Here is a 27,769-nt window from a genome sequence, read left to right as displayed (position 1 = left end):
CATAGGCTAAAGATAAGTAGTTTTCACATAGGGGAAGATTTAGGGTCACGTATGACAAACATAAAGGGAACTAGCAAAGTTGATAAGTAAAGAAGAGACTAGCCAGTAAGGCAGCATGACAAATGTGGAGATACCGTATCATCCTTGGCCAACATATTTATATAGGTTGAGTAAAAAAAGTGATATGAGTAGTTGGTTAAGGATTCGAAGGCACATGGATGGACCTAATGAGTTTGCCAGCTTGTGCAGTAAAAGACATTTCTTAGAGCTTAGAGTAGTATAGATTCACGAGAAAGCTTGGTGTATTCAGGTAATTCAACAAGGTTCTAGACTTTGTTACCATCCATGGATTTTAGCTCGTATTTCATGACATCTAACCACATTTTAAATTGTTTCTTTCAATGGTTTTGTAAAAAACACTCTCGATCACTTTCATAATCATAACATTATTTTACCTTCCTTAACATTTCTTGCTATTCAATCTTTGTATTCAAAGCTAATTTACTGACTAATCATATAGTTGGGAAATCAAGCGTCATTAGTAATGCTTCAATCTATAAAATTTATGTCATTTAGTAGTCGAAAACTATCTTAATCATTTCAAAAAATGAATTTATATTTTCAATCATACTCATAGACGTTTAGACGGAAATTTCATCCACTGTTTCATGGAGCACGTAGTAGTATTTTAAAAAAAATATAAATACTATATTTAAAAGCATAGTTATTTTTTTTCTGAGAAGAATAATCAGACCTTGTAAAGAAAGTAATTAAAATATTAATATAAAGTTACCAATTTCAAATGGATGGTCACATGATCGAATTTTAACGGACCTTATAAAGAATTATGAGTATTTAAAAAAAATTAGTTAGAACAAATATAACATAAGAGTAAGGTTACTACTTTTTTTGTCAAAAAAGGAAATAAAGAAAAAAAAATGGAAAGAAAATCAAGTGAGCAGGAATGAAACACATAAAAACGCGAAAAATGAACAGACAAAAGAAAAAAATGAAAAAAGCGAAAATAGTAAGGGCGTGACCACCTTAACTGTGGTGCACCCTCATTTCCAAATCCCTCTCCCTAGAGTGGAATGCTATGCTTGCTCGCTCGCTCCTTACCCTCTCACCTCACCTCTCTTCTCAGGCTCTCTCCATACATACATACACAATAGATACAACGCAATCACCCCCCTACCCACTACCCAACCCCCACTCCCACCTCTCCATCTCCATTGTTTCACTCCATCAACAACAAAATTGATATACACACACATACGTATATACGCGCAGGAGAGGAACGGACAAATTGAAGAAAGAAAGAATAAATTTCGATAACGAAAAACGGGAGAAATGAAACACCATCATCACCAGAACCTATCAGCTTCCGCCGCGGAAACGGCGGTGTCTTCTTCATCGGCGTACCAATCGCAGACGCCCGTGCAGCCTCCCTCATCGGCGACGTCGTCGTCCTCCGCCGCGGCGGCGGCATCGTCGTCATCCTCGACGTCGGAGAAACCTATGGCGGCTGCCGAGGATGTTGCGGCGGCGGCGTCCAGGGACGCGGTATCGGTGACCACGGCCGCGTCGGAATCTGTGACCGTGGAGAGGCGGGGGGAGTACGCGGCGGTGTGCAAATGGGCCATCGCGAATTTCCCGAGAATCAAGGGGCGAGCACTGTGGAGCAAGTATTTTGAGGTCGGCGGCTATGATTGTCGTCTGTTAGTTTACCCTAAGGGTGACTCTCAGGCGTTGCCAGGGTACATCTCTATCTACCTTCAGATTATGGACCCTCGCAATACGACGTCGGCCAAGTGGGACTGCTTCGCCAGCTATCGCCTCGCCATCGAGAACCCCAGCGATGCCTCCAAGTCCATCCATCGAGACTCCTGGCATAGGTTCTCCTCCAAAAAGAAATCCCATGGTTGGTGCGATTTCACACCCTCAAACTCTATCCTAGACCCTAAGTTAGGGTTTCTATTTAGCAATGATTGCCTCCTTGTAACTGCTGATATACTGATTCTGCATGAATCTGTTAGTTTTTCTCGTGATAACAATGAATTGCAGTCTAGTTCCTCGTCCAATGTGGTGGTTACTGGACCCGCTGGGGATGTTTTGAGTGGGAAGTTTACTTGGAAGGTGCATAATTTTAGCTTATTTAAGGAAATGATCAAAACTCAAAAAATCATGAGTCCAGTTTTCCCAGCTGGGGAGTGCAATTTGAGGATTAGTGTGTATCAGAGCTCGGTGAATGGGGTAGAGTATTTGTCAATGTGTTTAGAGAGTAAAGATACTGAGAAGACATTGATCTCAGATAGGAGTTGTTGGTGTTTGTTTAGGATGTCTGTGCTTAACCAGAAGCCTGGTATGAATCACGTGCACAGAGACTCGTATGGGAGGTTTGCCGCTGATAATAAGAGTGGGGATAACACTAGCTTGGGATGGAATGATTACATGAAAATGTCTGATTTTGTGGGTTCAGAGTCAGGTTATCTAGTGGATGACACTGCTGTTTTTAGCACCTCGTTCCACGTAATTAAGGAGCTAAGTAGCTTTTCAAAAAATGGGGGAGTGATTGGAGCAAGAATAGGGAATAGTGCTCGGAAATCTGATGGGCACCTGGGAAAGTTCACATGGAGGATTGAGAACTTCACAAGGTTGAAGGATCTTTTGAAAAAGAGGAAGATTACAGGGCTCTGCATAAAAAGCAGGAGATTTCAAATTGGAAATAGGGATTGCCGGCTTATTGTTTACCCCAGAGGTATGTAACAATACTTTTGATTAAATCTTTGTATTCCCACTGTTCTAGTTCTGTTTTCCCATATTATTTATGCCTATTTTTAGTTATGTATTTTGTATGCATTAGTCAGGCATTTGTGGATCATTTTTTTTTTCCACATAAGGTTATTAGAACTCAATGTTTCACAAGTATATAAAACTGAGAAAAGCTCTGTTTGTGCAGTATGTCATTACATTTCTGAAATAAGGTTCAGCAACACCAGCTTCTTGGTATACTTGTACAGTTTTAAATTTAAGATAGGTATGGAGAATTGGTCAAGTCCTCAGGTGCTTGGTAATGCTAGTGTGTGGGTTGGGCTTGTTGTAGTGCCCATTTGCTCGTAATTGATCATGTTGAAATTGAGGGATTGAAAGGCCTGGCGGGTGGAGAATAACAACCACCCGCCAGTTAGGCGGAAGCAAAATATGTGAGAAACCAAAGAAGAAGAAGAATAGAAAGAGTATATTATAATGAAAGATTACAATAGATTATGTCTCTCTGTGTGCACTATACTTCTATGTACCTCTATATATACTAAATCAATCCTAATAGGAATAGGAAACTAAGCCTACTCCTACTAGGAGTCTCCTAATATTCAATAAAGGTTTCCTAATATTCAACAGATCATTTGGTCAAATCTCTTTGAAAACAAGGTTTAGTTTTGTACATTTTCCTACCATAGATTCTGAAATCTGAACGATGCTGGATCTCTGCAGACTTGCTCTGACTTGCCTAAAGTTGGCCGATTATTAAAGTGCTCAGTTGTGCATTCGTTATGTCATGGATACATTTATTGCCAAGCGCCACAAGTTTCGTACTGTTAGATGCATAACTCATTCAATAGTGTTAGTATTTATTTATTTATTTATTGTTTCAGCTGAGTTTTTCTTTTTCCTTGTGGGGTTGTGATGAAGATCTGTTGGGTTTTGTTTTAATTATGCTTCTCCCCCTGAACATATAGTCATGCTTATTGTTTATTATACCAGGGCAAGCTCAGCCACCTTGCCACCTTTCAGTATTTCTTGAAGTCACAGATTCACGAAATACGAATAATGATTGGAGTTGTTTTGTGAGCCATCGGTTGTCTGTTGTGAACCAAAGGATAGAGGAGAAGTCTGTCACCAAGGAATCTCAGAATCGCTACTCTAAAGCAGCTAAGGACTGGGGTTGGCGCGAATTTGTGACCCTTACTAGTCTTTTTGATCAAGATTCTGGGTTCCTTGTTCAAGACACTGTTGTATTTTCTGCTGAAGTCCTTATTTTGAAGGAGACATCTATAATGCAGGACCTCACAGATCAGGATGATGAGTCAGGAGTCACTGGTTCCCAATTGGACAGGGTTGGGAAAAGGAGTTCATTTACATGGAAGGTGGAAAACTTTTTGTCTTTCAAGGAGATAATGGAAACAAGAAAAATATTTAGCAAATTCTTTCAGGCAGGTGGATGTGAGCTCCGAATTGGTGAGTTACCATTTTCTTGTCATACTTGAATATATACTTTTACGTTGGTGTTCCATGATTGATGCTAGCATTTTTCTATACTACAGGTGTTTATGAATCCTTTGACACTATATGTATATATTTGGAGAGTGATCAGTCTGGTAGTGATCTTGAGAAGAATTTTTGGGTTAGATACAGGATGGCTATTCTGAACCAGAAAAATCCTTCTAAAACTGTATGGAAGGAGTCTTCAATCTGCACTAAAACATGGAATAATTCTGTACTTCAATTCATGAAGGTGTCGGATATGTTGGAAGCAGATGCAGGATTTCTTGTACGTGATACAGTTATCTTTGTTTGTGAAATCTTGGACTGCTGCCCTTGGTTTGAGTTTTCTGACCTGGAGGTTAGTGATTCAGCCATTTATCAAATGTGTGTTTTGTTTTTTTCTTGTATCATATGCTTCTCTCCATGTTGTGTAATGGCTGTAAAGAATTATTCTTCTCTATGTGTGCAAATGGGTAGTTGTGAAGATTCTATATACCTTAACTGATGTCCTTTTCATGTGTTGCTATAAAATTGTCAAGTATACTAGTCAACCACCCTATCCTACTTTCTTTCAGTAAGCAGTGTGAGTTGGGGCTGATGAAGTTTGAGTCCTTTTGGGTTTTTAGTCTGCCTGTTTGGAATAGTGTGTGTGGTGGAACATTTTAAGTGTTAGCTTTGTTTCTGATTTAATTGTGATATGTGAGTAGCACTTATAAAGCTGATAAATCACTTAAGAAACCTCTTGAACCTAAATATGGTTGATGCTATTGCTATTCTTTTGATAATATACTCATACCTTAAAAAACTTTATTACTTTTATTGTCGAGGTGGTGGTACTTTTGTCATTCTAAAACTATACTTAATGTCCCCCAACTTTCAGTGTTTTTCTCCTTTTCCAAATTGATACAATAATCAATATACTGAAAAATGAGTTCAAATTTTCCCATCAAAAGTAATTCTAAATAAGGGAGCTTGTAATGATTCTCTATTTAATTCTATATTATTTGTAATTATCATTACTGATGTGGGACAGCTGTACCCTCCTTCAGTGCTTTAGCTTTTTATGCAGGCCTCTGCCTGCTTAGGAGTAGTTAGGAATGTGGAATTCATTTACTGTGAGCAACTTATGGAAGCATGGCTTCTCATTTGATGTAAAGAAAAGCCTATACGATTAAGGGGAGTGGTCCTGGTTTTCTATGTATATCAGTATATGCAGTCCACTGGAGATAGGCAATTAGACAAAATAGGGGAGAAACAATTTGGATTTATTGATCATGGTATAATGCTGCAATTCCACCATTTTTTGTATGTTTTGTGCCTTTGGCTGAATATGTATATTGTCATTAGGTGCTAAACTGCTGATGAAGATTGATTATCTAAAGAAGATAGGAAATAGGTTTGGAGGTAGGTGTGGGCATAATTCTCTTTTATACATTATCTAGCGGTTGAAACTAGAAAGGGTTGCTCTGTCAAGTTTGAAGTTGAGGGGGACTTGATGGTGGGCTACTGGGCTGAATCGCATTGCTGCGGTGTAGGATGAATTTATATATAACCAACCATTGGGATCTTTGAAGATATAAATATGTAACGTCATAAGCTAGCGAGCAAGGAGATTTCATGAAATAAAATTAATATTGTTGTGGAAAGTTAATCTATTACTTCACAAAGTTCCTTTCTATAATCAAATGTTAACCAGATTTCATTATACAATCAGTCAATGGCACTTGAAACTTTTGTCCCATTTTACTAGATTAGATGGGTTGCAATTATATTATATTAAAATACACTGTGAATTGTTGGCTTAATAAAAGACAGTTTAAGGTATACTTATGTGCAACAAGTGTTGGGCGTTGGCTCAATAAAATGTAAGCTGGGATAAAATATAAGTATTACAAGGTTAAAAAAAATAGGGATAGTTTCACCCCAACACACTAAGGTTTCTGGTTATTATAATGCCTGTATCCTCTGAACTTTAGCTAATGCTTTCACTAAAGTCCAAAGTACAAAAAAGATTGAATGGGGCCAAAATGAAATTCCATTAACACTCTTCTCTTCCTTCAGGGTTAGAAATGTTAATACTTTAGCAAGGGAAACAATGGACAAATTTTTAGAATTGACATTACCTTTAGGGGGTGCAGTTGTAATTTCTAAAATAATAGTATATCAGATGCTACTGCAGAAAACACCAAGGGAAATAATTCTTAAAAACAAGCTTCTAGCTGTGTCTGGAAAATTAGGAGTTGCATTGGGTGTCTAAAGTTGGGTCTCACAAGTCACATCTGCTACTTGCTTAGACATAGATAGTGTTTAGAGTTTAGACCCTTAGAGGTGGATTATTGGTACTTCAATAGTGAAATATGGTCAGGGGGCTTGCTTTTGGTAAGTGGACAGACAAAGGATAAAAGATTCACATGACTGCCTTTTTATAGGTGAAGTCCAACACCCAATGCCATGAAACACTAACTCTGAAAACAGCAACTTAAAGGCCTTGTTGGGCAATTAATGGTTAGCTGATTGTCTATTTGTGTTAGCCGTCTTGACCAACGGATTGTTTTAGTGGTTTATAGAGATATGTTTGGTAAAATTAGTTGTTATGATTAGCGGTTAATTATGTCCCAAATAAAAATAATTGTTAATTATTAATTATATAATGTGTTATCTAATTATTTTTAAATGATACTTTATTATTAGTATTTATAAAATTATTAACATAATATAATTATAAAAATAAAAATTAAAAATAAAGAAAGAAAAGGAAAAAAAATACTGGGCAATGTGGGCAACTTGGCGTCCCACATCACTCGGTTTTAAAGAAATGGAGCATGAGGCTCCCCAATAAGGGGAGCCTCATACTCCTCTTTTGTAGCTGTGCTGATACGCACAGCATTCTTCTCCAATGTTTGGGAGTTCAAGCATCACTCTCTCCTTTGGGAGAGTGATTGGATTTAATGCCCAAAGGGAAATATGGGAATATAGTAGCATTTTTCCCAAATGATGATTGGAAATGCTGCAAATTGCAGCATTTCCAAAATTGGCAGTTTGAGGCAAACTGCTAATAGGAGAAACTGTTTACCAAGCATGTATTTTAGCTTTTATGACCAAGTCAAAATGCCAAAGTGGTCAAAACGCTAACCGCTAACCCAAAACGCCATTTACCAAACAATGCCAAACTCCCACTAAACAATATGTAATAGATACCACTAAGATGTCTGTCTAGTGTCTTTTAAGATCACTGCAACCACTTACATTTACTATTGCATTATAAACTAGTTCCTATGTGCAAGATTAATTCCATGCAACTCCCGTCATGCAAGACTTATTTAATATTCTATTGACATGCAACTAATGCAATCCAATTCTTGTGGGAGATTGGGAGATGAATGAATTAAGATAATGGCAATTTAAAAAAAAATGGTTATTTAATACTCTTACCTATCCTTTGATACTAGCTTGGTTCTTGATCAGTGAATTTCATATCTCTATGGATTTGACTTTTATCCAATCGTTACTTCTGCAGTTTGATGTTCTCATGGAACATTGGTTTCTGACTTTCTCATACTTCAAATTTGGATTCTGTATTGAAATTCGTTCCTGCTTTGCTAGGTATTAGCTTCTGAGGATGATCAGGATGCTCTGACAACTGACCCTGATGAGCTCATTGATTCAGAAGACAGTGAAGGAATAAGTGGAGATGAGGAAGACATCTTCAGGAATCTTCTTTCCAGAGCAGGGTTTCATCTCACTTATGGAGATAATCCTTCACAGCCACAGGTTACTTTGAGAGAAAAACTTCTCATGGACGCTGGTGCTATTGCTGGTTTCTTGACTGGACTTCGTGTATATCTTGATGATCCTGCTAAAGTGAAGCGGTTACTCCTTCCTACTAAAATATCTGGATGTAATGATGGGAAGAAACTCAGTAAGAATGATGAATCTTCTCCCAGCTTAATGAACTTGCTGATGGGAGTAAAAGTTTTGCAGCAGGCGATCATTGATTTGCTTTTGGACATAATGGTGGAGTGTTGTCAACCTTCAGAAGGCTGTCCAGTTGGTGATTCCTTAGAAGGGAGTTCCAAACCTTTTCCAGAGGGTAGTGATCCCAATGGTACTACTAGTCCTTTAGAAAATGATAGGGCCAATGGAGCCAATGAATCAATGCAGATTCCTGTCCATGATAGACTTGATTCAGTCATGGATGAAGGTACAAGTTTATCCGCTGTTCAAAGTTCGGATATTGGTGGCAATGATACACAAGATAAAGCATTTCCTGGACAACCTATTTGTCCACCTGAAACATCTGCTGGTGGTTCGTTGGAAAATCCTTCCCTTCGTTCTAAGGTATAATTGTTATATCATCTCTATGTTTATGCTTTTGTGCTTAATGTTGTTGGTATAGATCATTCAATGAAGTTGTGACTTCAGACGAAGTGGCCAGAGCAGTCCGAAGAGCTTCTTGGATTGATTGTGAACTCCTTGAGAGCACTTGATGGAGCTGTTCCACAGGGTTGCCCTGAACCAAGGAGGAGGCCGCAGTCTGCACAAAAGATTGCGCTTGTACTTGATAAAGCACCAAAGCATCTACAGCCAGACCTTGTTGCTTTGGTACCAAAATTGGTTGAGCATTCAGAACATCCACTGGCTGCGTGTGCTCTTTTAGAACGACTTCAAAAGCCGGATGCAGAGCCTGCACTGCGAGTGCCAGTAAGATGCACTGGAATTTTTGCTTTTGGAATTCTAGAATTTCCCTTTAGAATCTTTCATGTATAATGCATTGGAGAGGGAAGTTAACTGCCTCAAGTTTGATGATTTATATCATTCTCTTGTAATGCTTATTTTTTATTTCACAGGTTTTTAATGCACTTAGTCAGTTGGAATGTAGTAGTGATGTGTGGGAACGTGTTCTTTTCCAGTCATTTGATCTTTTGACAGATTGCAACGATGAGCCTCTCGCAGCAACAGTGGACTTCATATTCAAGGCTGCAATTCATTGCCAACATCTTGCGGAAGCAGTATGCATAAGATATTGCATCTGTATTTCTAATATGTTATATTTATCCCTTTTTACCAGTGTAATTTATTTTTCTTATTTGCTTTAGGTCCGAGCAATCCGGACTAGGCTAAAAAATTTGGGCACAGAAGTCTCCCCATGTGTTCTTGATTATTTGAGCCGGACAGTTGGTAGCTGCGCTGATATTGCTGAAGCTATTCTTAGAGATATCGATTGTGATAATGGTTTCAGTGAGAACTGTTCAGCAGTTCCTTGTGGAATTTTCCTATTTGGTGAAAACTGTCATACTACTGAAAGACCTGAACCTGTGGATGAGCACCCTTTCCGGTCTGGTGATCATGTTTCTGACATTTACATTCTGATTGAGATGTTATCTATCCCTTGCCTTGCTGTTGATGCATCCCAAACTTTTGAGAGAGCTGTTGCTCGAGGTGCCGTAGTGGCTCAATCTGTAGCCATGGTCTTGGAAAGGCGTCTTGCTCGGAGAATAAATTTGACCTCTCAATATGTTGCTGGAAATTTTCAGCATGCTGATGTGGTTGTGGAAGGGGAAGCCATTGAGCAACTGAGGGCCCAACAAGATGATTTTACTTCAATTCTTAGTCTTGCTGAGACACTTGCACTTTCCAGAGACCCGCACGTGAAAGGATTTGTGAAAATGCTTTACACTATATTGTTCAAATGGTATGCTGATGAGTCTTACCGATTGAGGATCCTCAAGAGACTTGTTGATCGTGCTACCAGTACAACAGATAGTGCTCGTGAAGTAGATTTAGATTTAGATATTTTGGCAACTTTAGTATGTGAGGAGCAAGAAATTGTTAGACCAGTTCTTAGTATGATGAGGGAGGTTGCTGAACTCGCAAATGTTGATCGAGCAGCACTTTGGCATCAGTTATGTGCTAGTGAAGATGAAATTCTCCGCAATCGTGAGGAAAGAAAAACAGAGATCTCCAATATGGCTAAAGAGAAAGCTGTTATTTCCCAAAAGCTTAACGAATCTGAGGCTACTAATAACCGTCTTAAGGTCTCTCTGTCTTTATGTTTGTGTGTGTCTCAGGGAGGCATGTCTTAAATTTGGTTGATGCTTAGGTAACTCTATAAATTTACACTAACATCATTGAATTGCAGTCTGAAATGAAGGCTGAGATGGATCGTTTTGCTCGGGAAAGAAAGGAGCTTACAGAGCAGATACAAGATATTGAGAATCAACTTGAATGGATCCGCTCTGAAAGAGATGAAGAAATTGCAAAGCTCACTGCTGAGAAAAGGGCTTTACAAGATCGTTTGCATGATGCGGAGGTTCAGCTTTCCCAACTGAAGTCTCGAAAGCGAGATGAACAGAAGGTATGATAATTATTTTTGGCATAAATTGTTATAGGAATTATTTCCACATTTGGTCCCCAAGTATTAATTGTCACATTTGGTACTTGACTTTTTTTTTTTTTTGCCACATTTGGTCCTGCTGTCCAAACCTCTGATAGGAAACAGGTGGAATGCGTTATATTTCCAGTTCAAAATCACATGTTTTCTTCCCAAAAATGTTAAGGTGTTCAAGCCAGTATGGTTCTGAACTGAAAATGTGACACATTCTAACTATTTTTTTAATAGAAGATATTGTCTGAAAGTCATGTACCAAATGTGGCAAAATTAATATTCGGAGATCAAATGTGGAAGTGACCTAACAGTGGAATTAATTCTTGTTATAGCTTAAGAATATTGCTTGCATTGCCACAAAACTTCATTGCCTTTACTATCATGAATTTTAAACAGCAATCAGCAATATTTTTACTATCCCTGGGATTGATGATTTCTTCTATTTCCTGAACTCATTTATTGTTTTCAGCTGTATGTCACCACAGTTCCTTTCTTTGCTTTTGGTAGTCGGTTCACTCTCTATTCGGAATTTGTGCTGCTTATTGATAATGACGAAAATTGTGTGCCTATCCAGGGAGAAAGTACTATCACTTATTATTTCTTTCTCTCAGCTGATCTCAACTATCAAACTTTTAATGTTCCAGAAACTAATGAAGGAGAAAAATGCTCTTGCCGAAAGGTTGAGGAATGCTGAAGCTGCAAGAAAAAGATTTGATGAAGAATTGAAACGATTTGCTACTGAAAATGTTACTCGAGAAGAAATACGGCAGTCACTGGAGGATGAAGTTCGCAGGTTGACAGAAACTGTTGGACAAACCGAAGGGGAGAAGCGTGAGAAAGAAGAGCAGGTTGCTCGATGTGAAGCTTACATTGATGGGATGGAGTCCAAATTGCAGGCATGCGAGGTTATTTTTCCCACTTCGATTTGGTTTCTTCTCTTTTCTATTGCTTTGATTTTCAAGAATTAATTGGCAACCATCTTACTAAATTCTTCATTGAGTTCAATGTTTCTTGTAAAACCTCCATCCCCAATAACACCGGCACCATCTGTCTCCTTAATCCATATTTTTTTGTGGCTCCTTGTTTCAGCAATACATTCATCATCTTGAAGCATCTCTTCAAGAAGAAATGTCGAGACACGCCCCACTGTATGGTGCTGGGTTGGATGCTTTGTCAATGAAGGAGTTGGAGACATTGGCAAGGATTCACGAAGAAGGGCTGAGGCAAATCCACACCATCCAACAGCGTAAAGGAAGCCCCGGTGGTAGCCCACTTGTAAGCCCTCATAACCTTCCACATACTAATGGACTGTTCCCTGCTGCTCCTCCTACAATGGCTGTCGGACTTCCCCCATCTATTGTACCAAATGGTGTCGGGATCCACAGTAACGGACATGTAAATGGTGCAATTGGACCTTGGTTCAATCATTCCTGAGTCTGAGTCTAAGTCGAGTCCGAGTCTAGGTTGGGCATTATATTGTAACGATCTAGACTAGGTGGTTGGTTGGTTGGTTATACCCTCTCATCCTAAAACCCTAGCTCGATAAGGCTATTATATGTTTAGTTTTCGGGCTGGCTGGCATTTCGGCTGGGATAACTGTTGGAACATGCAGCAGATTCCAATAGCACCAGCAGCAATCAAATGCTGCACTTTTTTCTTCCGCCAAATTAATCAAAGGAATTTTCATTTTCTTTTTCTTTACTCTTGTGGCTTCAGCTCACCTGACATTGTCTTTTATCCGGATACACATATACTAGCTGACTTACTATAATCCCTTTTCAAGTCATCGTCTGCTGTTAATAACTTTTTTTTTTTGGCATGACCTACTCTTCAATTAGCTAAATCAACAGAACCTACTTTGGTCAAAATTCTTCGTTTAATCAACAGACCTTACTTCAACTAGCACGGTTGAAAGGTGGAATGAGTATATTTGTTCTGAATTCATGTTATGTAGTTTAAACCTCCGTAGTATTGTACAGTAGAATAAAGGGTTGACCGATCGAATAATGCGACCGGGAATCTCGTAAGTACAATTTCTGAAGTAGGTCAAAAGTCCTTCACTCAGATAATAAATCCAGTATTTATAAGAGACCTAGGGAGCAACACCCGGCCTTTCGGCATGGCAGGCACGTGGCGTTCATGCACCGGGTCTTGAGAAGGCGAACATGCAGTCGTACACATGGTACGTGCCTCCTGACAGCAGCAGGACTCTGTTCCGACCGGTTGTCCTTCCCGACCATCGGTTTCCAGCGGCGACGGGCTCCCCGATGGCCGGCCTCGTGAAGACGGTCGGGCGTCCGGGGAGAAACTGGAGCGCGCTGTTGATTGGGCTAAACGACCATGAGCAACAGATACGGAGAGACGCAAGGGAGACCGGACGGACCTGGAGGAAGCCGGTTAGGATGAGATTTAGTGCGAAGAAGGTCCTAGGTGAAACATGCAATGAGATTTGAGTTGCTGATCAAATTTAGATCAACAGTTTAAATCAAATTTAGATCAACAGTTTAAATCAATGAATTTTATTTAAAAAAAACCCGTGTCTAGGGCTGTAAAAGAATCGAGTCAAATATCTTACTATTCAATTCCAATTCGACTATTTTGAGAACTATTTGTATTTGTTTTTTGTTTTGTGTTTTTGTTTTTGTTTTTTATTTTTTGTTTTGTTTTGTTTTGTTTTGTTTTGTTTTGTTTTGTTTTGTTTTGTTTTGTTTTTATTTTTTTTTGTTTTTATTTTTTTGTTTGTTTTTGAAAATAGAACTATTTGTATTTGATAAATATTCGAATCTGAAATTTTATTCATATTCGATTCGGCTACATTATTCAAATATATTCAATTCGACTTGAATATTCAAATTCAAAATAACTTAATTTTTTTTTCAAGTTCTCCAATAAATTAAGATAAATATAATAAAAATTTAAATCTAAATTTAAATAGCATAAAATTTTCTATTAATATACTATTTTATTATACTCATATTCTATTAATATATACTAATTTTTTTTTTTTTTGTTGGAGAAATGCTAGAGTTGCGCCTTATTATCGAAGTTGTTGAGTGCTACCTTACCGTCCTTTACCGCCGAAAGCTCAGAAAGAAAACAGATCGAAGAAGAAGCTTTAGCTATGGAGTGGCGAGTGACGACTGTGTGAGGGGAAGAAGACAACTGATGAGGACTAAGGTGATTACTTATTAAGTCGACGACAGGAGGGACTAAATCGACTAAAAATAATTGTTTTCGGGAACCAAATCGATGAATAAGCAATTGAGGGACTACATTGACAGTTTGCTAATAATTGAAGGATCAAATTGTTGATTAACTATATATATATATATATATATATATATATATATATATATATATATATATATTCAAATATTAGTAAAATGCACACACATGTACACGTTTCACGTTTGTGCATACACTATTGATATGTTTGATAGGTGATGTGCATTATTCCACAATACTATGGTTTCTTTTGCACATTAGTATGGTTGGCATGAATTGCAATTCAATGAAATAATAAACTACATCGTTTGGTTAGAGGGAATTGCAATTCCCTCAATTCATTGAATTGCAATTCATAGGTTCCCCTATGAATTGCAATTCAATGAATTCATCCATACAATGAAAAGCGAAAATGAAGGAAATGACATATTTGTCCTTGAATGTTATTATTAATATTATTACATAAGGGTATTTTAGTCTTTATATCACTTCTCCCATTTTCATTATTCTTCCTTACCAAACAATGTAATTGTAATTCATACTTTATTCCCACCTTATTTTTTTCCCACCGAATACCAATTCATTTCCTCCTTAATTCATTCCTTCCAACCAAACGCCCTGTCATGGACGAATATGCATAGTACTCAGTATTATTCCACAACATTGGGGACGCTTAGTAAAATGCACCCACATGTTTGCGTGTTTGCACACATTTAGGGTAGGCCGACCATATGCATACTAAAAACGTACAGTTATGCACACGACCCTATATCAAATGCACATGCCCCAAACTGAAACCCCCAATAGAAAACAGAAAAAAAAAAACTTACCGATATTTTCTTCTGCCATTTAAGTCAATTGGAGTTCGTCCACCGTTGAGTTCTACTCAATATGATTCCTACGTTATTTTTTTATTTTTTATTTTTTTTTTTTTTAAAGTTTTGATTCCTACCATTGATGGAATCTCTCTAAATAAGGATAATATTGTATATCAATTATATTTCAATTCAGAGAGTATAATATTATATCTTAATATAAATGGGTCTTTAAATGCAATCAGTACCATTAATTAAAATTAATTGAATGATTGAGATGAGATCTCACGATCTCATATGAACAAGGTGATCACCTGATCCTAACTCTCTCTCCCATTTCATCGCAGCCTCTTATTAGTAGAAAAACATATCAATCAATGGAGTTTTAGAGTTGGTAAAAAAAAAGTTCCATTGAAAAATGCTCTAATAATAGTAATCAAGATGGAATTCAAATTGCGTGGCTGAGGAGTCAGGCAGTGGAGACTTTTAAGTCTTGTGGAAAGTGGTGAGAAGATGATGAAAATTGTGTTCTACAATCTGGAAATAAAATGACAACTTTAAGTTATGGTCGAATGTAATGATGGGATTTATTTCCCCTCTGATCCACTCTCCCCCCAAACAACACTCCACATTCCAAAGAGAAGTCTTTTTATCATTTTATGGGCTGTATTAGTCTTGCATTACAACAATCAATTGTTATATATGGCAAATTATACTGTGCATCCGTATGCACCATGCATGGTGCATATGGATGCAAAAACGACGTCGTTTTATTAAAAACGCGCGTCTCTCCCTAAAAAAAAATTTAGGTTCGATTCCCAGCAACAACATATGAACTAAAATTTTAGAATCGATGAACTATAATTCCATAATCGATGAACTATAATTCCATAATCGATGAACTAAAATTCCAGAATCTAATCTATGAACTAAAAATTTCTGAATAAATGAACTAAAATTCCAGAATCTATGAACTAAAATTTCAGAATCGATGAACTACAATTCCAGAACCGATGAACTATAATTCCAGAATCAATGAACTATAATTTCATAATCTATGAACTAAAATTCCAGAATGAATGAATAACATAATGTTGTTGCTGGGAATCGAACTTGATTTTTTTTTTTTAAGGGGAGACACGCGTTTTTAATAAAACGACGTCGTTTTTGCATCCGTATGCACCATGCATGGTGCATACGGATGCATAGCATAACTACTCGTTATATATACCATGATTAGGATCTATTTGCCCGCATAAACACTTCAGTTGGTTACATGGATGAAGTTTGGAAAGAATGGCCTAAGATCGAGCTTCGTCAATGGCAGTGTGTGGGAGCAACCTCTCAAAGTGAGGGGGCTCCTTGTGGGCACTAAGCAAAGATCTAACCTTTGTGTTCAACTGAATTACCATAATTTACACAATTATTAAAATTTTCAATATAAACATTACAGTTTTATATTGATCCAATTCTGCCTCACATATAAAATTCGTCAAACGATCGCCACACAATTTTAATCCCAACTCCGACGCTTGCGTGTTCTAATATAAATCCGCGTTAGTCCAAATACTAAAAATAGTATTGTAAAATGTGAATACAATACTATTTTTCCTTGGGAGAAGAAGGAAAAATAGTATTGTATTCACATTTTGTAGTGCAGTCACCGTCAGTGGAAGACTTTTAAATTCTTCTTGTGGAAAACTGAAATGTGGATGGAAATGTTTTTCTATAGAGTTCTACATTTCTTTTACTACATGTATTTTTTTTTTTTTATTTCTATTTCCTCATTTTTAATTCTAGATTGACAATTGATGATTAATTATCTTCATCGTGTAGGTTCTAAAAAAATGTCAACATAAAAATTGTGAGAGGAAGTAAAATAAAATTGAAAGTAGAATTTGGGAGTATTTAATTGTATTTTCCTTATCTATATGTGCCAAGGGAATGTGTTTTTTATCCACATTAATTCTCTAATTTTAAAATACATTTTTATAGTTTCAAAAATTATTTATAATTTCAAAAAATTTAGTAGAATAACAGTATTATTTTATAATACACAAAATTAAGTAGATCAGTTTTTATTGTTAGTTGGTTAAATTGATAAAATTTTGTCATAAATTTTAATAAACTAAAATATATTTTAGAAAAATTATAATTTAATAAACTAGACAAAATAATTATCTTGCTTAAAAATAAGAATATTAAAAAAATGATGCCAATGAGACCTCAAAGAACTAATTATATTTCAATTTCTAGTAAATCAAAAGTCTCCATCGACTAGCACCTCAGCCACAATTTCAATTCCATCTTGACTACTATTATTAGTATTTCGTTTAACGCGGATAAAGAATAGAAAAAGCATAGCTAGAGGTGTGTAATTAACGAGTCAACATCAAACAATAGTTATGCACTGTGAACCCTAGTCTTAAATGACGTACTTTTGAATTTTAATAACGATTTTTTATTGTTCAATTAACGTTACATAATTTATTATTATTATTTTTTAACTGTAAAGCATATATATGTGTCTTCTGTTATGCTTTTCTATGTCTCATGTTATACAATTTTGTACCTTAAGCGGATGAATTTTGTACTTGAAATAAAGTAACTATAACATGCGTTGTTATGTCTTGTGCTATGCGTTTTTGTATCTTATGTTATGAGTTTTTGTGTCTTATATTTTGCAATTATGTACCTTAAGAATATTGATTTTGTACTTAAACTAAAGTAAATATAAAACATATTTATATCTCTTGTGTTATGCGTTTCTTTGTCTCATATTATGCAATTCTATACTTTAAGCGTATGGATTCTGTACTTAAAATAGTTTAGTAGTTGTGTTAATTACAAAATTTTGGACTAATTTGGCAAGATCATTCTTTAAACTTGATTTTTAAAGTACCTTTTTTCCCTAATTAAACTACAAATTAAAACACATTTCTAATTTTAATAAATTTCTCTCATAAATAATTTAATATCACTATTGGAAATCTCATTGTGTTCATTCAACATTTTCTGTGAGACCATTTCACAGATCCTTATCTGTGAGACAGGTAGGGTCAAGATGGAAATATATTTAAAACTTTATGAATAAAGAGTCCTCCGCAATGTCTTAATTAATTGGTTCAATAAGCTGTATTTGAAATAAGAAACTAAGATTCAAAACTTGGATAGAGTTGAGGATTCAACCTTTTGGGAGAAGATAAATATATAATATTTATATTGAAAAATGTAATACTTTTTAAAAAAAATATTACACTTCCCCTTATAAATAACCAACATTTTATTCCTAATTAGTATTATATTTTTTAGTATAAATCCGCGTTACTCCAAATACTAAAAATAGTATTGTATTCACATTTTATAGTGCAGTCACGTCAATGGAAGACTTTCAAATTCTTGTGGAAAACTGATATGTGGACGAAAAAAAAAAAGGAAGCTGCTATGATATATGTTCTGTCCAATAATGACTCATCAATCAATCAAAATCGTTGCATAGGTAGCTATGGAGAAATTTTGCTCAATCAATTTGGCTATATAAAGCACTCAACTAATAAATCCATTATATAAATGCCCAATACCCACTCACAAAGTAAATTGTGCTATTTCATGGAGATTTCTAGTTGTTTTTCCTTCTCCATCTTCTTCTTCATGCACTTCCTAGTGGTTTGCATGACCATTAATGCCCTTACCAACATCACAACCGACAAACATGCCCTCCTTTCTTTGAAATCTAGTATTTCTTTTGATCCATACAATACTTTAACTCATAATTGGTCGATCAGTAATGTATCTCCTTGTAACTGGGTTGGAGTTACTTGTAGCTCTCGTCATAATAGAGTGACGGCTTTGGACCTTTCTTACATGGGTCTTGTGGGAGAATTAACTCCACATTTGGGAAACCTCTCATTCCTTATTTCACTTAACCTGAGCCAGAACAACTTTCATAATTCCTTACCTCAAGAGCTTTCTCAATTGCGACGTCTGAAAACTCTTCAATGCAGCGTCAACAACTTTAGTGGTTTTCTTCCCCCTTCTCTGTTCAATCTTTCAAAACTTGAGATATTACACTTAGGAGACAATTCTCTTGAAGGAACTATTCCTAGAGATATTGACAACCTTCCTCGGCTAAAGTGGTTAAACATAAGCTTTAATCATTTTAGTGGGAATTTTCCTTTAGGCATCTTAAATTTGTCTATGATGGAAACTTTATCTCTCTCATATAATAGCTTCTCTGGTCATCTTCCACTCGATTTGGGAAATCATCTCCCAAGGCTCCAAACATTTATCATGGTTACGAATAAATTTGATGGTGAAATTCCTTCAAGTTTATCAAGATGTTCATTGCTTCAAACAATAGCTTTGTCTTACAACAAATTTAGTGGAAATATACCAAAGGAATATGGGAACTTAACGCGGCTTGAGTGGTTAGAACTTAACAACAATCACTTAACAGGTGAGTAAAATGTGAACTTCTATTATAGTACTTTAGTCTTGTGTTAATATAATTCACTCTTATTTATTATTTATTTATTGATAAATGTTGTTTATTAATTATTAATTTGAAAAATTATTTGCAGGCGCTATTCCAAAGGAGTTATGTGTTTCATCATCTTTGCATTATCTTTTCTTATATAACAACATACTCTCTGGTACTTCCTCATATAAATTAATTAAATATTTAATTACTAAATAATAAATAATAATTCTTCAAATTTATGATCCTTACTACAAAGCATTATATTGTTTCCCATACTCTCAGGAGCTATACCAAAGGAAATTGGAAACTTAACAGCAGTCGAGCTCTTATCTATTGAATTCAACAACTTCGGAGGTATACATTCAATGATTTGTTGCTAAACAATTCGTTCATTACATTTATTATTATTTTTTATTTTTAATTTTACATTCTTCATTTAATAAAATTTTAAATATAATTTCTAAATGTATAAATTTTGATAATGTTTTACAATGTCTAGTAGTATGAGCAGCGGCAATTATATATAGAAAAAAAAGTAGATGTATAATTTTACCTTCAATATTTAAAAATATAGAGCCACCTTCTATTAATTAATTAAAATCAACTTTCTTATATAGGGATGACATCATGTGAGAGTATTGTCCAAGTAGGAAATATGAATAAATCTCGTTAATCAATCATGAAACAATGGATGAATGAATGAGATCTATACTTAAATGAAAAAAAAATTATATTTTTGTAAAATGTAAAATTTACACGCATCAATTTTTCGATAAAACATCGTTTTGAGATAAACATGTATCACTTTGGGTAAAATATAGCTTGGTTACATTTGTCTAAAGCTCGCATTAGTTTCAATGAAAAACACTCTTTTTGTATGGGATGGAGTAATTAATATATAGAAGTTTTAAGTATTAGTATTGTGTAAAACTACGCCATTTTGAAGAAAATTCATATTGTTTTAGACAAAATATGCATAACATATCAAGAAATCTAACCACGCATTGTTTTGAGATAAATACACATGTTTTTTACACGCATTGTTTTCAGATAAATATGCATTATATTGTCAAAACAAATATTATCCTACTTAAAACCAATTATTTTGGCCCAAATATTATTAGGAAGCTAAACATATGCTCTTGGGACAAATACGTAGGGATGACAACGGAGTGGGGCGGGAGCGGGGAGTACACTTCCCGTCCCCGTCCCCGTCCCCGCGAAGAATTAAACGGGGACGGGGATTCTCCATTCCCCGTAAACTCCAAGTCAAAATGTTAAATAATTAAAATTTTTAATAATAATAAAAATTAAAATCTAAATCCTAGGTTCAAAAATTAAAATACTAAGTCTACAAATAAATAAATAAATAAATAAATAAATAAATAAATAAATAAATAAATAAATATATATATATATATATATATATATATATATATATATATATATATATATATATATATATATATATTTATTTATTTATTTATTTATTCGGGGACGGGGACGGGGTCCCTGACGGAAAATCACACATATTTCCCGTTCCCGTCTCCATTCTCCGAAAATTTTTTTCATTCCTGTCTCAGTCGGGGCGGGGATCGGGGATCCCTATCGGGGATGGGGCATATTGCCATCCCTACAAATACGGGTGCTTTTCTCATCAGGGCCGTATTTTAAGTTTTTGTGGCCCTGTTCTAGTAAATAAATGTGGCCCTACAAAATTACAATTTTGAAAACCAATACATGTAAGTTTCGAACCTTTGACCTACAAGTTAAAATACAATAAATACATATTCTCACCACCTCTTCATAAAACCTTTTATATTCAATTGAAAACTTTTAATTTTTATTTCGAAACTAACTGTGTAAAAATTAAATATTAAACCTCTAAAATTTGGGGCCCCTCTAAAATTGGGGGCCCTGTGCGGTAGCCCAGCTTGCACAGCCTAAAATCCGGCCATGTTTCTCATTCTAACTTCTATTTATTAGTAAAAATGTTACCTTAATTAGGGTTCTAGAAATCTTTTATCAAATCTAAGCATAAATAATTTTTTTTAAAGGCAAATAAGTAAACAAGAATGTATTTAATTTGTGTGTAGAACTATCAAAACGAGTTTAGCATACAGCATACTCACCGAGCTAACTGACCCAACCATATAATAGGTAGCAATGAGATAGGGATTTAAATTAGAGGCCAATCTAGCTTTGGGCGGGTTTAATAGGCCTTCCTATAAAGACCCATGGGCCATGACAGTTAGCCCTACCAAATGACAAGCTTTGACAATTCCATCTTGTCTGCCCTTTTTAAGGATAGTTATGCTGTGCATCCGTATGCACCATGCATGGTGCATACGGATGCCAAAACGACGTCGTTTTATTAAAAAACGCGCGTCTCCCCTTTAAAAAAAAATTCAGGTTCGATTCCCAGCAACAACATTATATTGTTCATTCATTCTGGAATTTTAGTTAATAGATTATGGAATTATAGTTCATTGATTATGGAATTATAGTTCATCGATTATGGAATTGTAGTTCATCGATTCTGAAATTTTAGTTTATAGATTATGGAATTTTAGTTCATTCATTCTGGAATTTTTAGTTCATAGATTAGATTATGGAATTATAGTTCATCGATTATGGAATTTTAGTTCATATGTTGTTGTTGGGAATCGAACCTGATTTTTTTTTTTTTTTTTTAAGGGGAGACGCGCGTTTTATTAAAACGACGTCGTTTTTGCATCCGTATGCACCATGCATGGTGCATACGGATGCACAGCATAATTTGCCCCTTTTTAACAGTATTGTGTGTGTATTTCTATATAATGAGCTTACATGAATATTAATACTTGGCAGGTGTAATACCACAAGAAATTGGAAAACTTTATACATTGAAGTGGGTAGGATTGGGATCCGCTAACTTAAGTGGGACAATACCAAAAGAAATTTTCAACATTTCTTCATTGATATTTATTGAACTTTCAGACAACAACCTTGTGGGCACTCTCCCCACAAGTATTGGGTATGCTCTACCAGATCTAGAAATTCTCTATCTTGGTATCAATTTCATCTTGGGAGTAATACCAGATTCAATATCAAATTGTTCAAAACTTACTATCTTATCCCTTGAAGGTAATAGATTTAGCGGCACGTTACCTACATTTCTTGGAAATCTAAGACTCCTAGAACAGCTACATTTGCAAGGTAACATGCTCACTAACAACCCTGCATCACAAGAGTTAAGTATCATCAACTCCTTGGTTAATTGCAATTATATAAAAGAAGTATTGTTAACTGGTAACCCTCTATATGCTATCCTTCCATCATCCATTGGGAATCTTTCCTCATCTTTTGAGTTTCTTGCTGTTGAGGATTGTGGGTTAAAGGGCACCATTCCTAATCAAATTGGGAACTTAAGTAGCTTGGTTACCTTAAATCTGGAAAGCAATAACTTAAGGGGGTTTATTCCACCAGTACTTGGAAGGGTACATGAGCTTCAACGGTTGTATCTTGGTAGTAACAAATTCAATGGTCCCATTCCTCATAGCCTTTGTGAAGTCAAGTATCTAGGGGAATTATATTTACACAACAATCAACTTTCTGGTGGTGTACCAAAATGCTTTGGTAATAGTACTTCCCTTAGGAATATTGATTTTGGTTCAAACCGTTTGTCTTCAAGAATACCTTCAAGTTTGTGTTCTCTCAGAGATCTATTAACGCTTGATTTGAGTTCAAATTTTTTGGATGGATTTCTACCTGTTGAAGTTGAAGGGTTTAAGGCACTTTACTCTCTTAACATATCTCAGAATGAGATCTCGGGAAATATCCCAATTACAATTGGACAGTTGCAAAATTTACAATCTCTTTCCCTTGCAAACAATAGACTAGAAGGGTTTATTCCAAAACAAATAAGTCAAATTATTTCCTTGAAATTTTTGGACTTATCTTTGAATAGACTCTCGGGTTCAATTCCAGTGTCTTTGGAAAGACTTGCGTACCTCAAATACTTTAATGTCTCTTTCAACGAATTGAGTGGTGAAATTCCATCCGGTGGTTGTTTCAAGAATTTCACAAGTGCGTCGTTCTTGTTCAATGAGGAGCTATGTGGAATTCCAAAATTTCATGTCCCACCTTGTCATTTTGCTCACCATTCAAAGATTAAAACAGTACTTCTCATTGCAGTTGCATCTTTGGGAGCTACTGTAATAATTACTTTTTTAATTGTTGCAACTATCTTGACAAGGCAACGAAAGAAACATGATGTCCCAATTGTGATGAATATCCACATTCCATTGGATGAAATAAGGATATCTTATTTTGAACTTGTAAGGGCTACAAGTGGATTCAGCCAAAGTAATCTTATAGGTTCAGGGAGTTTTGGCTCTGTTTATAAAGGGATTTTGAATAACGGAATGCCTATTGCAGTGAAGGTGTTTAATCAATCAGAACGTGCTCTTAGGAGTTTTGATGTTGAGTGTGAAGTGCTAAGGAATTTACGCCATCGAAATCTCACTAAAGTTATTACCTGTTGCTTTTCGGACAACTACAAGGCCTTGGTCCTTGAATACATGTCAAATGGAAGTCTTGACCAGTGGTTGCACTCTCAGAGTAACTTCTTAGATTTTATTCAAAGGTTGAATATAATGATTGATGTTGCATGTGCTTTAGAGTATCTTCATCACGGTTATACAATACCAATAGTTCATTGTGATTTAAAACCTGCAAATGTGTTATTGGATGAAGATATGGTTGCCCATGTAAGTGATTTTAGTGTGACAAAGCTTTTAACCAAGGAAGAAAACTTCTTGCAAACAGAAACTCTAGCAACATTGGGCTATATGGCACCAGGTAAATGCAATTTTAGCTTTCATTGAATTATTTATCCATAAATTTACAATATTTGCAAGTTCGATGGACATAGCCCTTTGATTTTTGATTCAAAAATATTGATTTTAGTTTTCATAATCATAGAGTATGGATCAACGGGAATGGTATCAACACAATGTGACACTTATAGCTTTGGGGTTGTGTTAATGGAAACATTCTCGAAAAGAAGGCCCATAGATGAATATTTTAGTGAGGATTTGAGCTTAAAAAGTTGGATGAGAAATTCTATACCTCACCACATACTTGAAGTTGTAGATTCCAACTTATTGAAGGTAGAGGATAAAGACTTCACTGCGAAATTGCAATGTGTATCCTCTACACTAGAATTGGCATTACAATGTGTTGCGGACTCTCCAGAAATGCGGTTAAATATGAAAGATGTAGTAGCAAGGTTGAATCGAATCAAACTTCAATTTCTAAGAGATTGTGATGGTATAGTGTGCTATCTAAAATTGTTTTGTAAAAGTGAAAATTTTCATTCCACAATTTCTTATTTATTTGTTTGTTTATTTTTTGCAGCTCGTAGAGTTTAAAAGTAGAGGATGAAATGAAGGTAATTGCTCAACCAAATCTCTGCATGGTAAGCTAAGGTAAGGTAAGACAATTATATCTTTTGAATTAGTGATCCTTCTCTTGATCGCAATGTATTTATGTCATTAGAAAATAGTAGAAGATTTTCTTTATATAGATTTGTTAATTTCTTAAAATGTAATTCAATATTATTTGTTTTTTAGGATGCCCTAAATTGTACTCTTAAGTCTTAATGCTATAGTGATATTCTGGAAAGGGAGGATTTACCTTAGTTGTTGTTTGATGTTTTTAAATCATGGTTGTTATTTTATCTTTCTTATTTTACTTATTGGGTCTTTGATAGTCGTCTTTGGTTCATTTTGTTGTTAGATGTTTTGTTTTTGGTATAGTAACTGACCGTTCTCGAGCACTTTTTATTGTATGGTGCTAAAAATTATTTTTGTATAGATTTAATAATGTTAATTGATGTAATTTTAATTTATGAACTTATACTCTTCAAATTTATTTTGTAATACCTTCATGGGTTAATACTTATTTAGACAAAATAAAATTAGGACTCAGTCATTGCTAGGCCCTTGGATCTAAAATATTTGCATCGGAGACTTGTATGGGGAAGCCTTATCGTTAACCTCTTTCACTATCCACAGATCTTACCTGGTAGATCTTAAGATTCCAATGGAACTTAGGAATGATTGTTGTCTTCTTTTGGGTAAAGTCAAAGAAATTTTGAAATCAAAGGATGGAGTTGCGTGACTAGCTAGATAAATCAAAATAGTTCTAATTCTAGATGGTGAAGATAAGACTGTTGACATAATAATATAATAATAATAATAAGAGTTAATATCATCTCGAGTCCTCCTAGTATGGTGGTTTTGCCACGTTTAATCCTAAACTTTCAAATTACAACCCATGATCCTTGGACATTCAAATTGTTACCATATGTGGTTCAACTTAACCACTCATAATCCTTCGACCCCTATCAAATTTTAACCACACATGGTCCTTTCAAGAGGACCACAACTGGTTAAATTTTGAAAGTTGAAGGACCATGTGTAGTTAACTTAGACTATATGGATGTTAACAATTTGAAAGTCGAAGGACCATGGTTGGTAATTTGAAAGTTTAGGACTAAACGTGACAAAATCACTATACTCGGAGGATCCTAGATGGTATTAACTCTAATAATAATAATAACAATAGAGGTATTAATTATTATCGCCATTAGTATATGTTTTTTTTTTTTTTTTTTTTTTTTTTTTTTTTTTTTTGTAGTGACTTCTTCAAATTCGGTATAACTTTAGCACAGTTCAAAATGGTGCACTTTCAAGATCAACGACTTGACGAGCAAAAGAACCTGGTGATATCAAGCAATAGGAGCGACCATAAAGTCATGTTAGCGGTTAACCCACCCATAGTACCACGTGACCAGACAAAGCTCGTGGTGTCATATCATGAACGCAACTGGACTCCGGAGTATGATCGTCCGCCATCCAAGGTGTGGACCTTGCTGCCAGGAATGTGGCACAAACCATCCAAAGACACACTTCCCACGCTGGGGAATCACATACTCAACGCTGAAGTCTTGTCGCCGAGGCCAAGACATAAACTTCGATAGTGAGTTCGCTTATCTGAAAGGATACTGGGAGTGGGCTAAAGACACACTTACTTCTTCAGCAAGACCTTAAAGGACAACCTGATATATGATGTTGTGTAAGCATCATTGTTCACATATGACCGTAATACTAGCATCGTTCAAGCCTTTTGTGAAGCATGGTACCCGCGAACTAACACACTGATTACCTCGTCCTGTGAGTTGAGCATATCATCTCGGGATTTGCACATACTTGGGGGACTACCATTATCCAACGACATTTATGACGAACGCATCCCAAGTGCCTTGGACCTGACCAAGAATTCAAACAAGTGTTGCATGTGCTTATTCGAGACGTTTTACCGTTTAAATCAACAAGAAGATGACACTACCTATGTTCAAGCATCACGATGGATCAGCTTCTGGTGCAGGAAAACACGATGGATCAATCCATCATGATGCTTGAACATAGGTGGTGTCATCTTTGGATCAATCCATCATGGGAAGTGTGTCTATGTCTTGGTCCTGACCACGAGAATTCAGCGTTGAGTATGCAATTCCCCAGCGTGGGAAGTGTGTCTTTGGATGGTTTGTGCCGCATTCATGGTAGCAAGGTCCACACCTCGGATGTCGGACGATCATACTCCAGAGTCCAATTGCGTTCATGATACGATACCACGAGCTTTGGCTGGTCAAGTGGTACTATGGGTGGGTTAACCGCCAACATGACTTTACAGGGCGTTTGGTTAGAGGGGGGAATTATGTGGGAAAGGAATTGTACCACTTAGGTCTACGTTGCCACGATATTTTTCTATGGAAGCGGGCGGGTTAGAAGTTCGGCCCGATTTTTTTGGTTTCGTAGGGGAGGGCCCACCAACTTCCTGGCAAAATGCCTACGGTTAAAAACCACCGACATGTCAAGATCCAAGTTAGAATTAGGCCCTGGTCCTGGTCCTGGTCAGAGACCACTGTGTTCGCGGTGCGGAGCCTTCCACTGTGGACCGAGACTACGCAAAGGTAGAACACCATAGAAACTTCGCTTACTTAGGGGGGAATTATGTGGGAAAGGAATTGTAATTCCATGGGAGTTGAATTACTGGGAATAAAGTGAGAATTTAAATTCCAGTGTTTGGTTGACAGGAATAGAATTACTAGGAATTTCAATTCCAATGTTTGGTATACATGGGAATTGAAAGAGAATAAGTAGTATATAGTCAAAAATGTCCATTATTGTTGTTAGACATTAATTTTAAGTTAAAAAAGGAAGGGGTAATGTTGACTCATCACTATCTTTTTTCCCCAGGAATTAAAATACCAGGGGGGACATGGGATTTTAATTCCATGAAAATGGGGGAATTGCAATTCCCTCCAACCAAACTACAGGAATTTAATGACCTTTGGAATTAGGTGGGAATTAAGTGGGAAGGGAATTTAAAATCCCTCCAACCAAACGCCCTGTTATAGTTACTCCTGTTGCCAAACGCCCTGTTATAGTTACTCCTGTTGCCAAACGCCCTGTTATAGTTACTCCTGTTGCCAAACGCCCTGTTATAGTTACTCCTGTTGCCAAACGCCCTGTTATAGTTACTCCTGTTGCC

The 27,769-nt window shown here is 36.0% G+C and overlaps 2 protein-coding genes and 1 long non-coding RNA gene across 3 annotated transcripts; 2 read left to right on the top strand and 1 right to left on the bottom strand.

Annotated features, from left to right (window-relative positions):
• Positions 1–1,059: 1,059 nt before the first annotated feature.
• LOC109172306 lies at positions 1,060–12,342 on the top strand. The gene is made up of 10 exons (XM_019321480.1): positions 1,060–2,758; positions 3,763–4,236; positions 4,323–4,621; positions 7,867–8,601; positions 8,686–8,964; positions 9,111–9,272; positions 9,360–10,298; positions 10,403–10,618; positions 11,293–11,553; positions 11,738–12,342. Exons 1-10 carry the CDS (start codon positions 1,351–1,353, stop codon positions 12,080–12,082), a joined length of 5,118 nt encoding a protein of 1,705 aa, XP_019177025.1. The 5' UTR covers positions 1,060–1,350; the 3' UTR covers positions 12,083–12,342.
• A 2-nt stretch (positions 12,343–12,344) lies between these two features.
• On the bottom strand, positions 12,345–12,587 carry LOC109172308. Its single transcript, XR_002052730.1, has 2 exons — positions 12,543–12,587; positions 12,345–12,413 (listed from the first exon to the last, which is right to left on the bottom strand). It is a non-coding gene; the product is annotated as an uncharacterized LOC109172308 (long non-coding RNA).
• A 5,592-nt stretch (positions 12,588–18,179) lies between these two features.
• LOC109172307 (putative receptor-like protein kinase At3g47110) lies at positions 18,180–24,835 on the top strand. The gene is made up of 6 exons (XM_019321481.1): positions 18,180–19,144; positions 19,269–19,340; positions 19,451–19,522; positions 22,019–24,010; positions 24,134–24,481; positions 24,569–24,835. Exons 1-6 carry the CDS (start codon positions 18,259–18,261, stop codon positions 24,580–24,582), a joined length of 3,384 nt encoding a protein of 1,127 aa, XP_019177026.1. The 5' UTR covers positions 18,180–18,258; the 3' UTR covers positions 24,583–24,835.
• The last annotated feature ends 2,934 nt before the right edge of the window (positions 24,836–27,769 follow it).

The sequence above is a fragment of the Ipomoea nil genome, unplaced genomic scaffold, assembly GCF_001879475.1.
Source record: "Ipomoea nil cultivar Tokyo-kokei standard unplaced genomic scaffold, Asagao_1.1 scaffold0415, whole genome shotgun sequence".
In the NCBI taxonomy this organism is placed as follows: Eukaryota; Viridiplantae; Streptophyta; class Magnoliopsida; order Solanales; family Convolvulaceae; genus Ipomoea; species Ipomoea nil.
The sequence above is the reverse complement of the archived record's forward strand: the minus strand, read 5'-3'. Positions and strand labels throughout refer to the sequence as shown.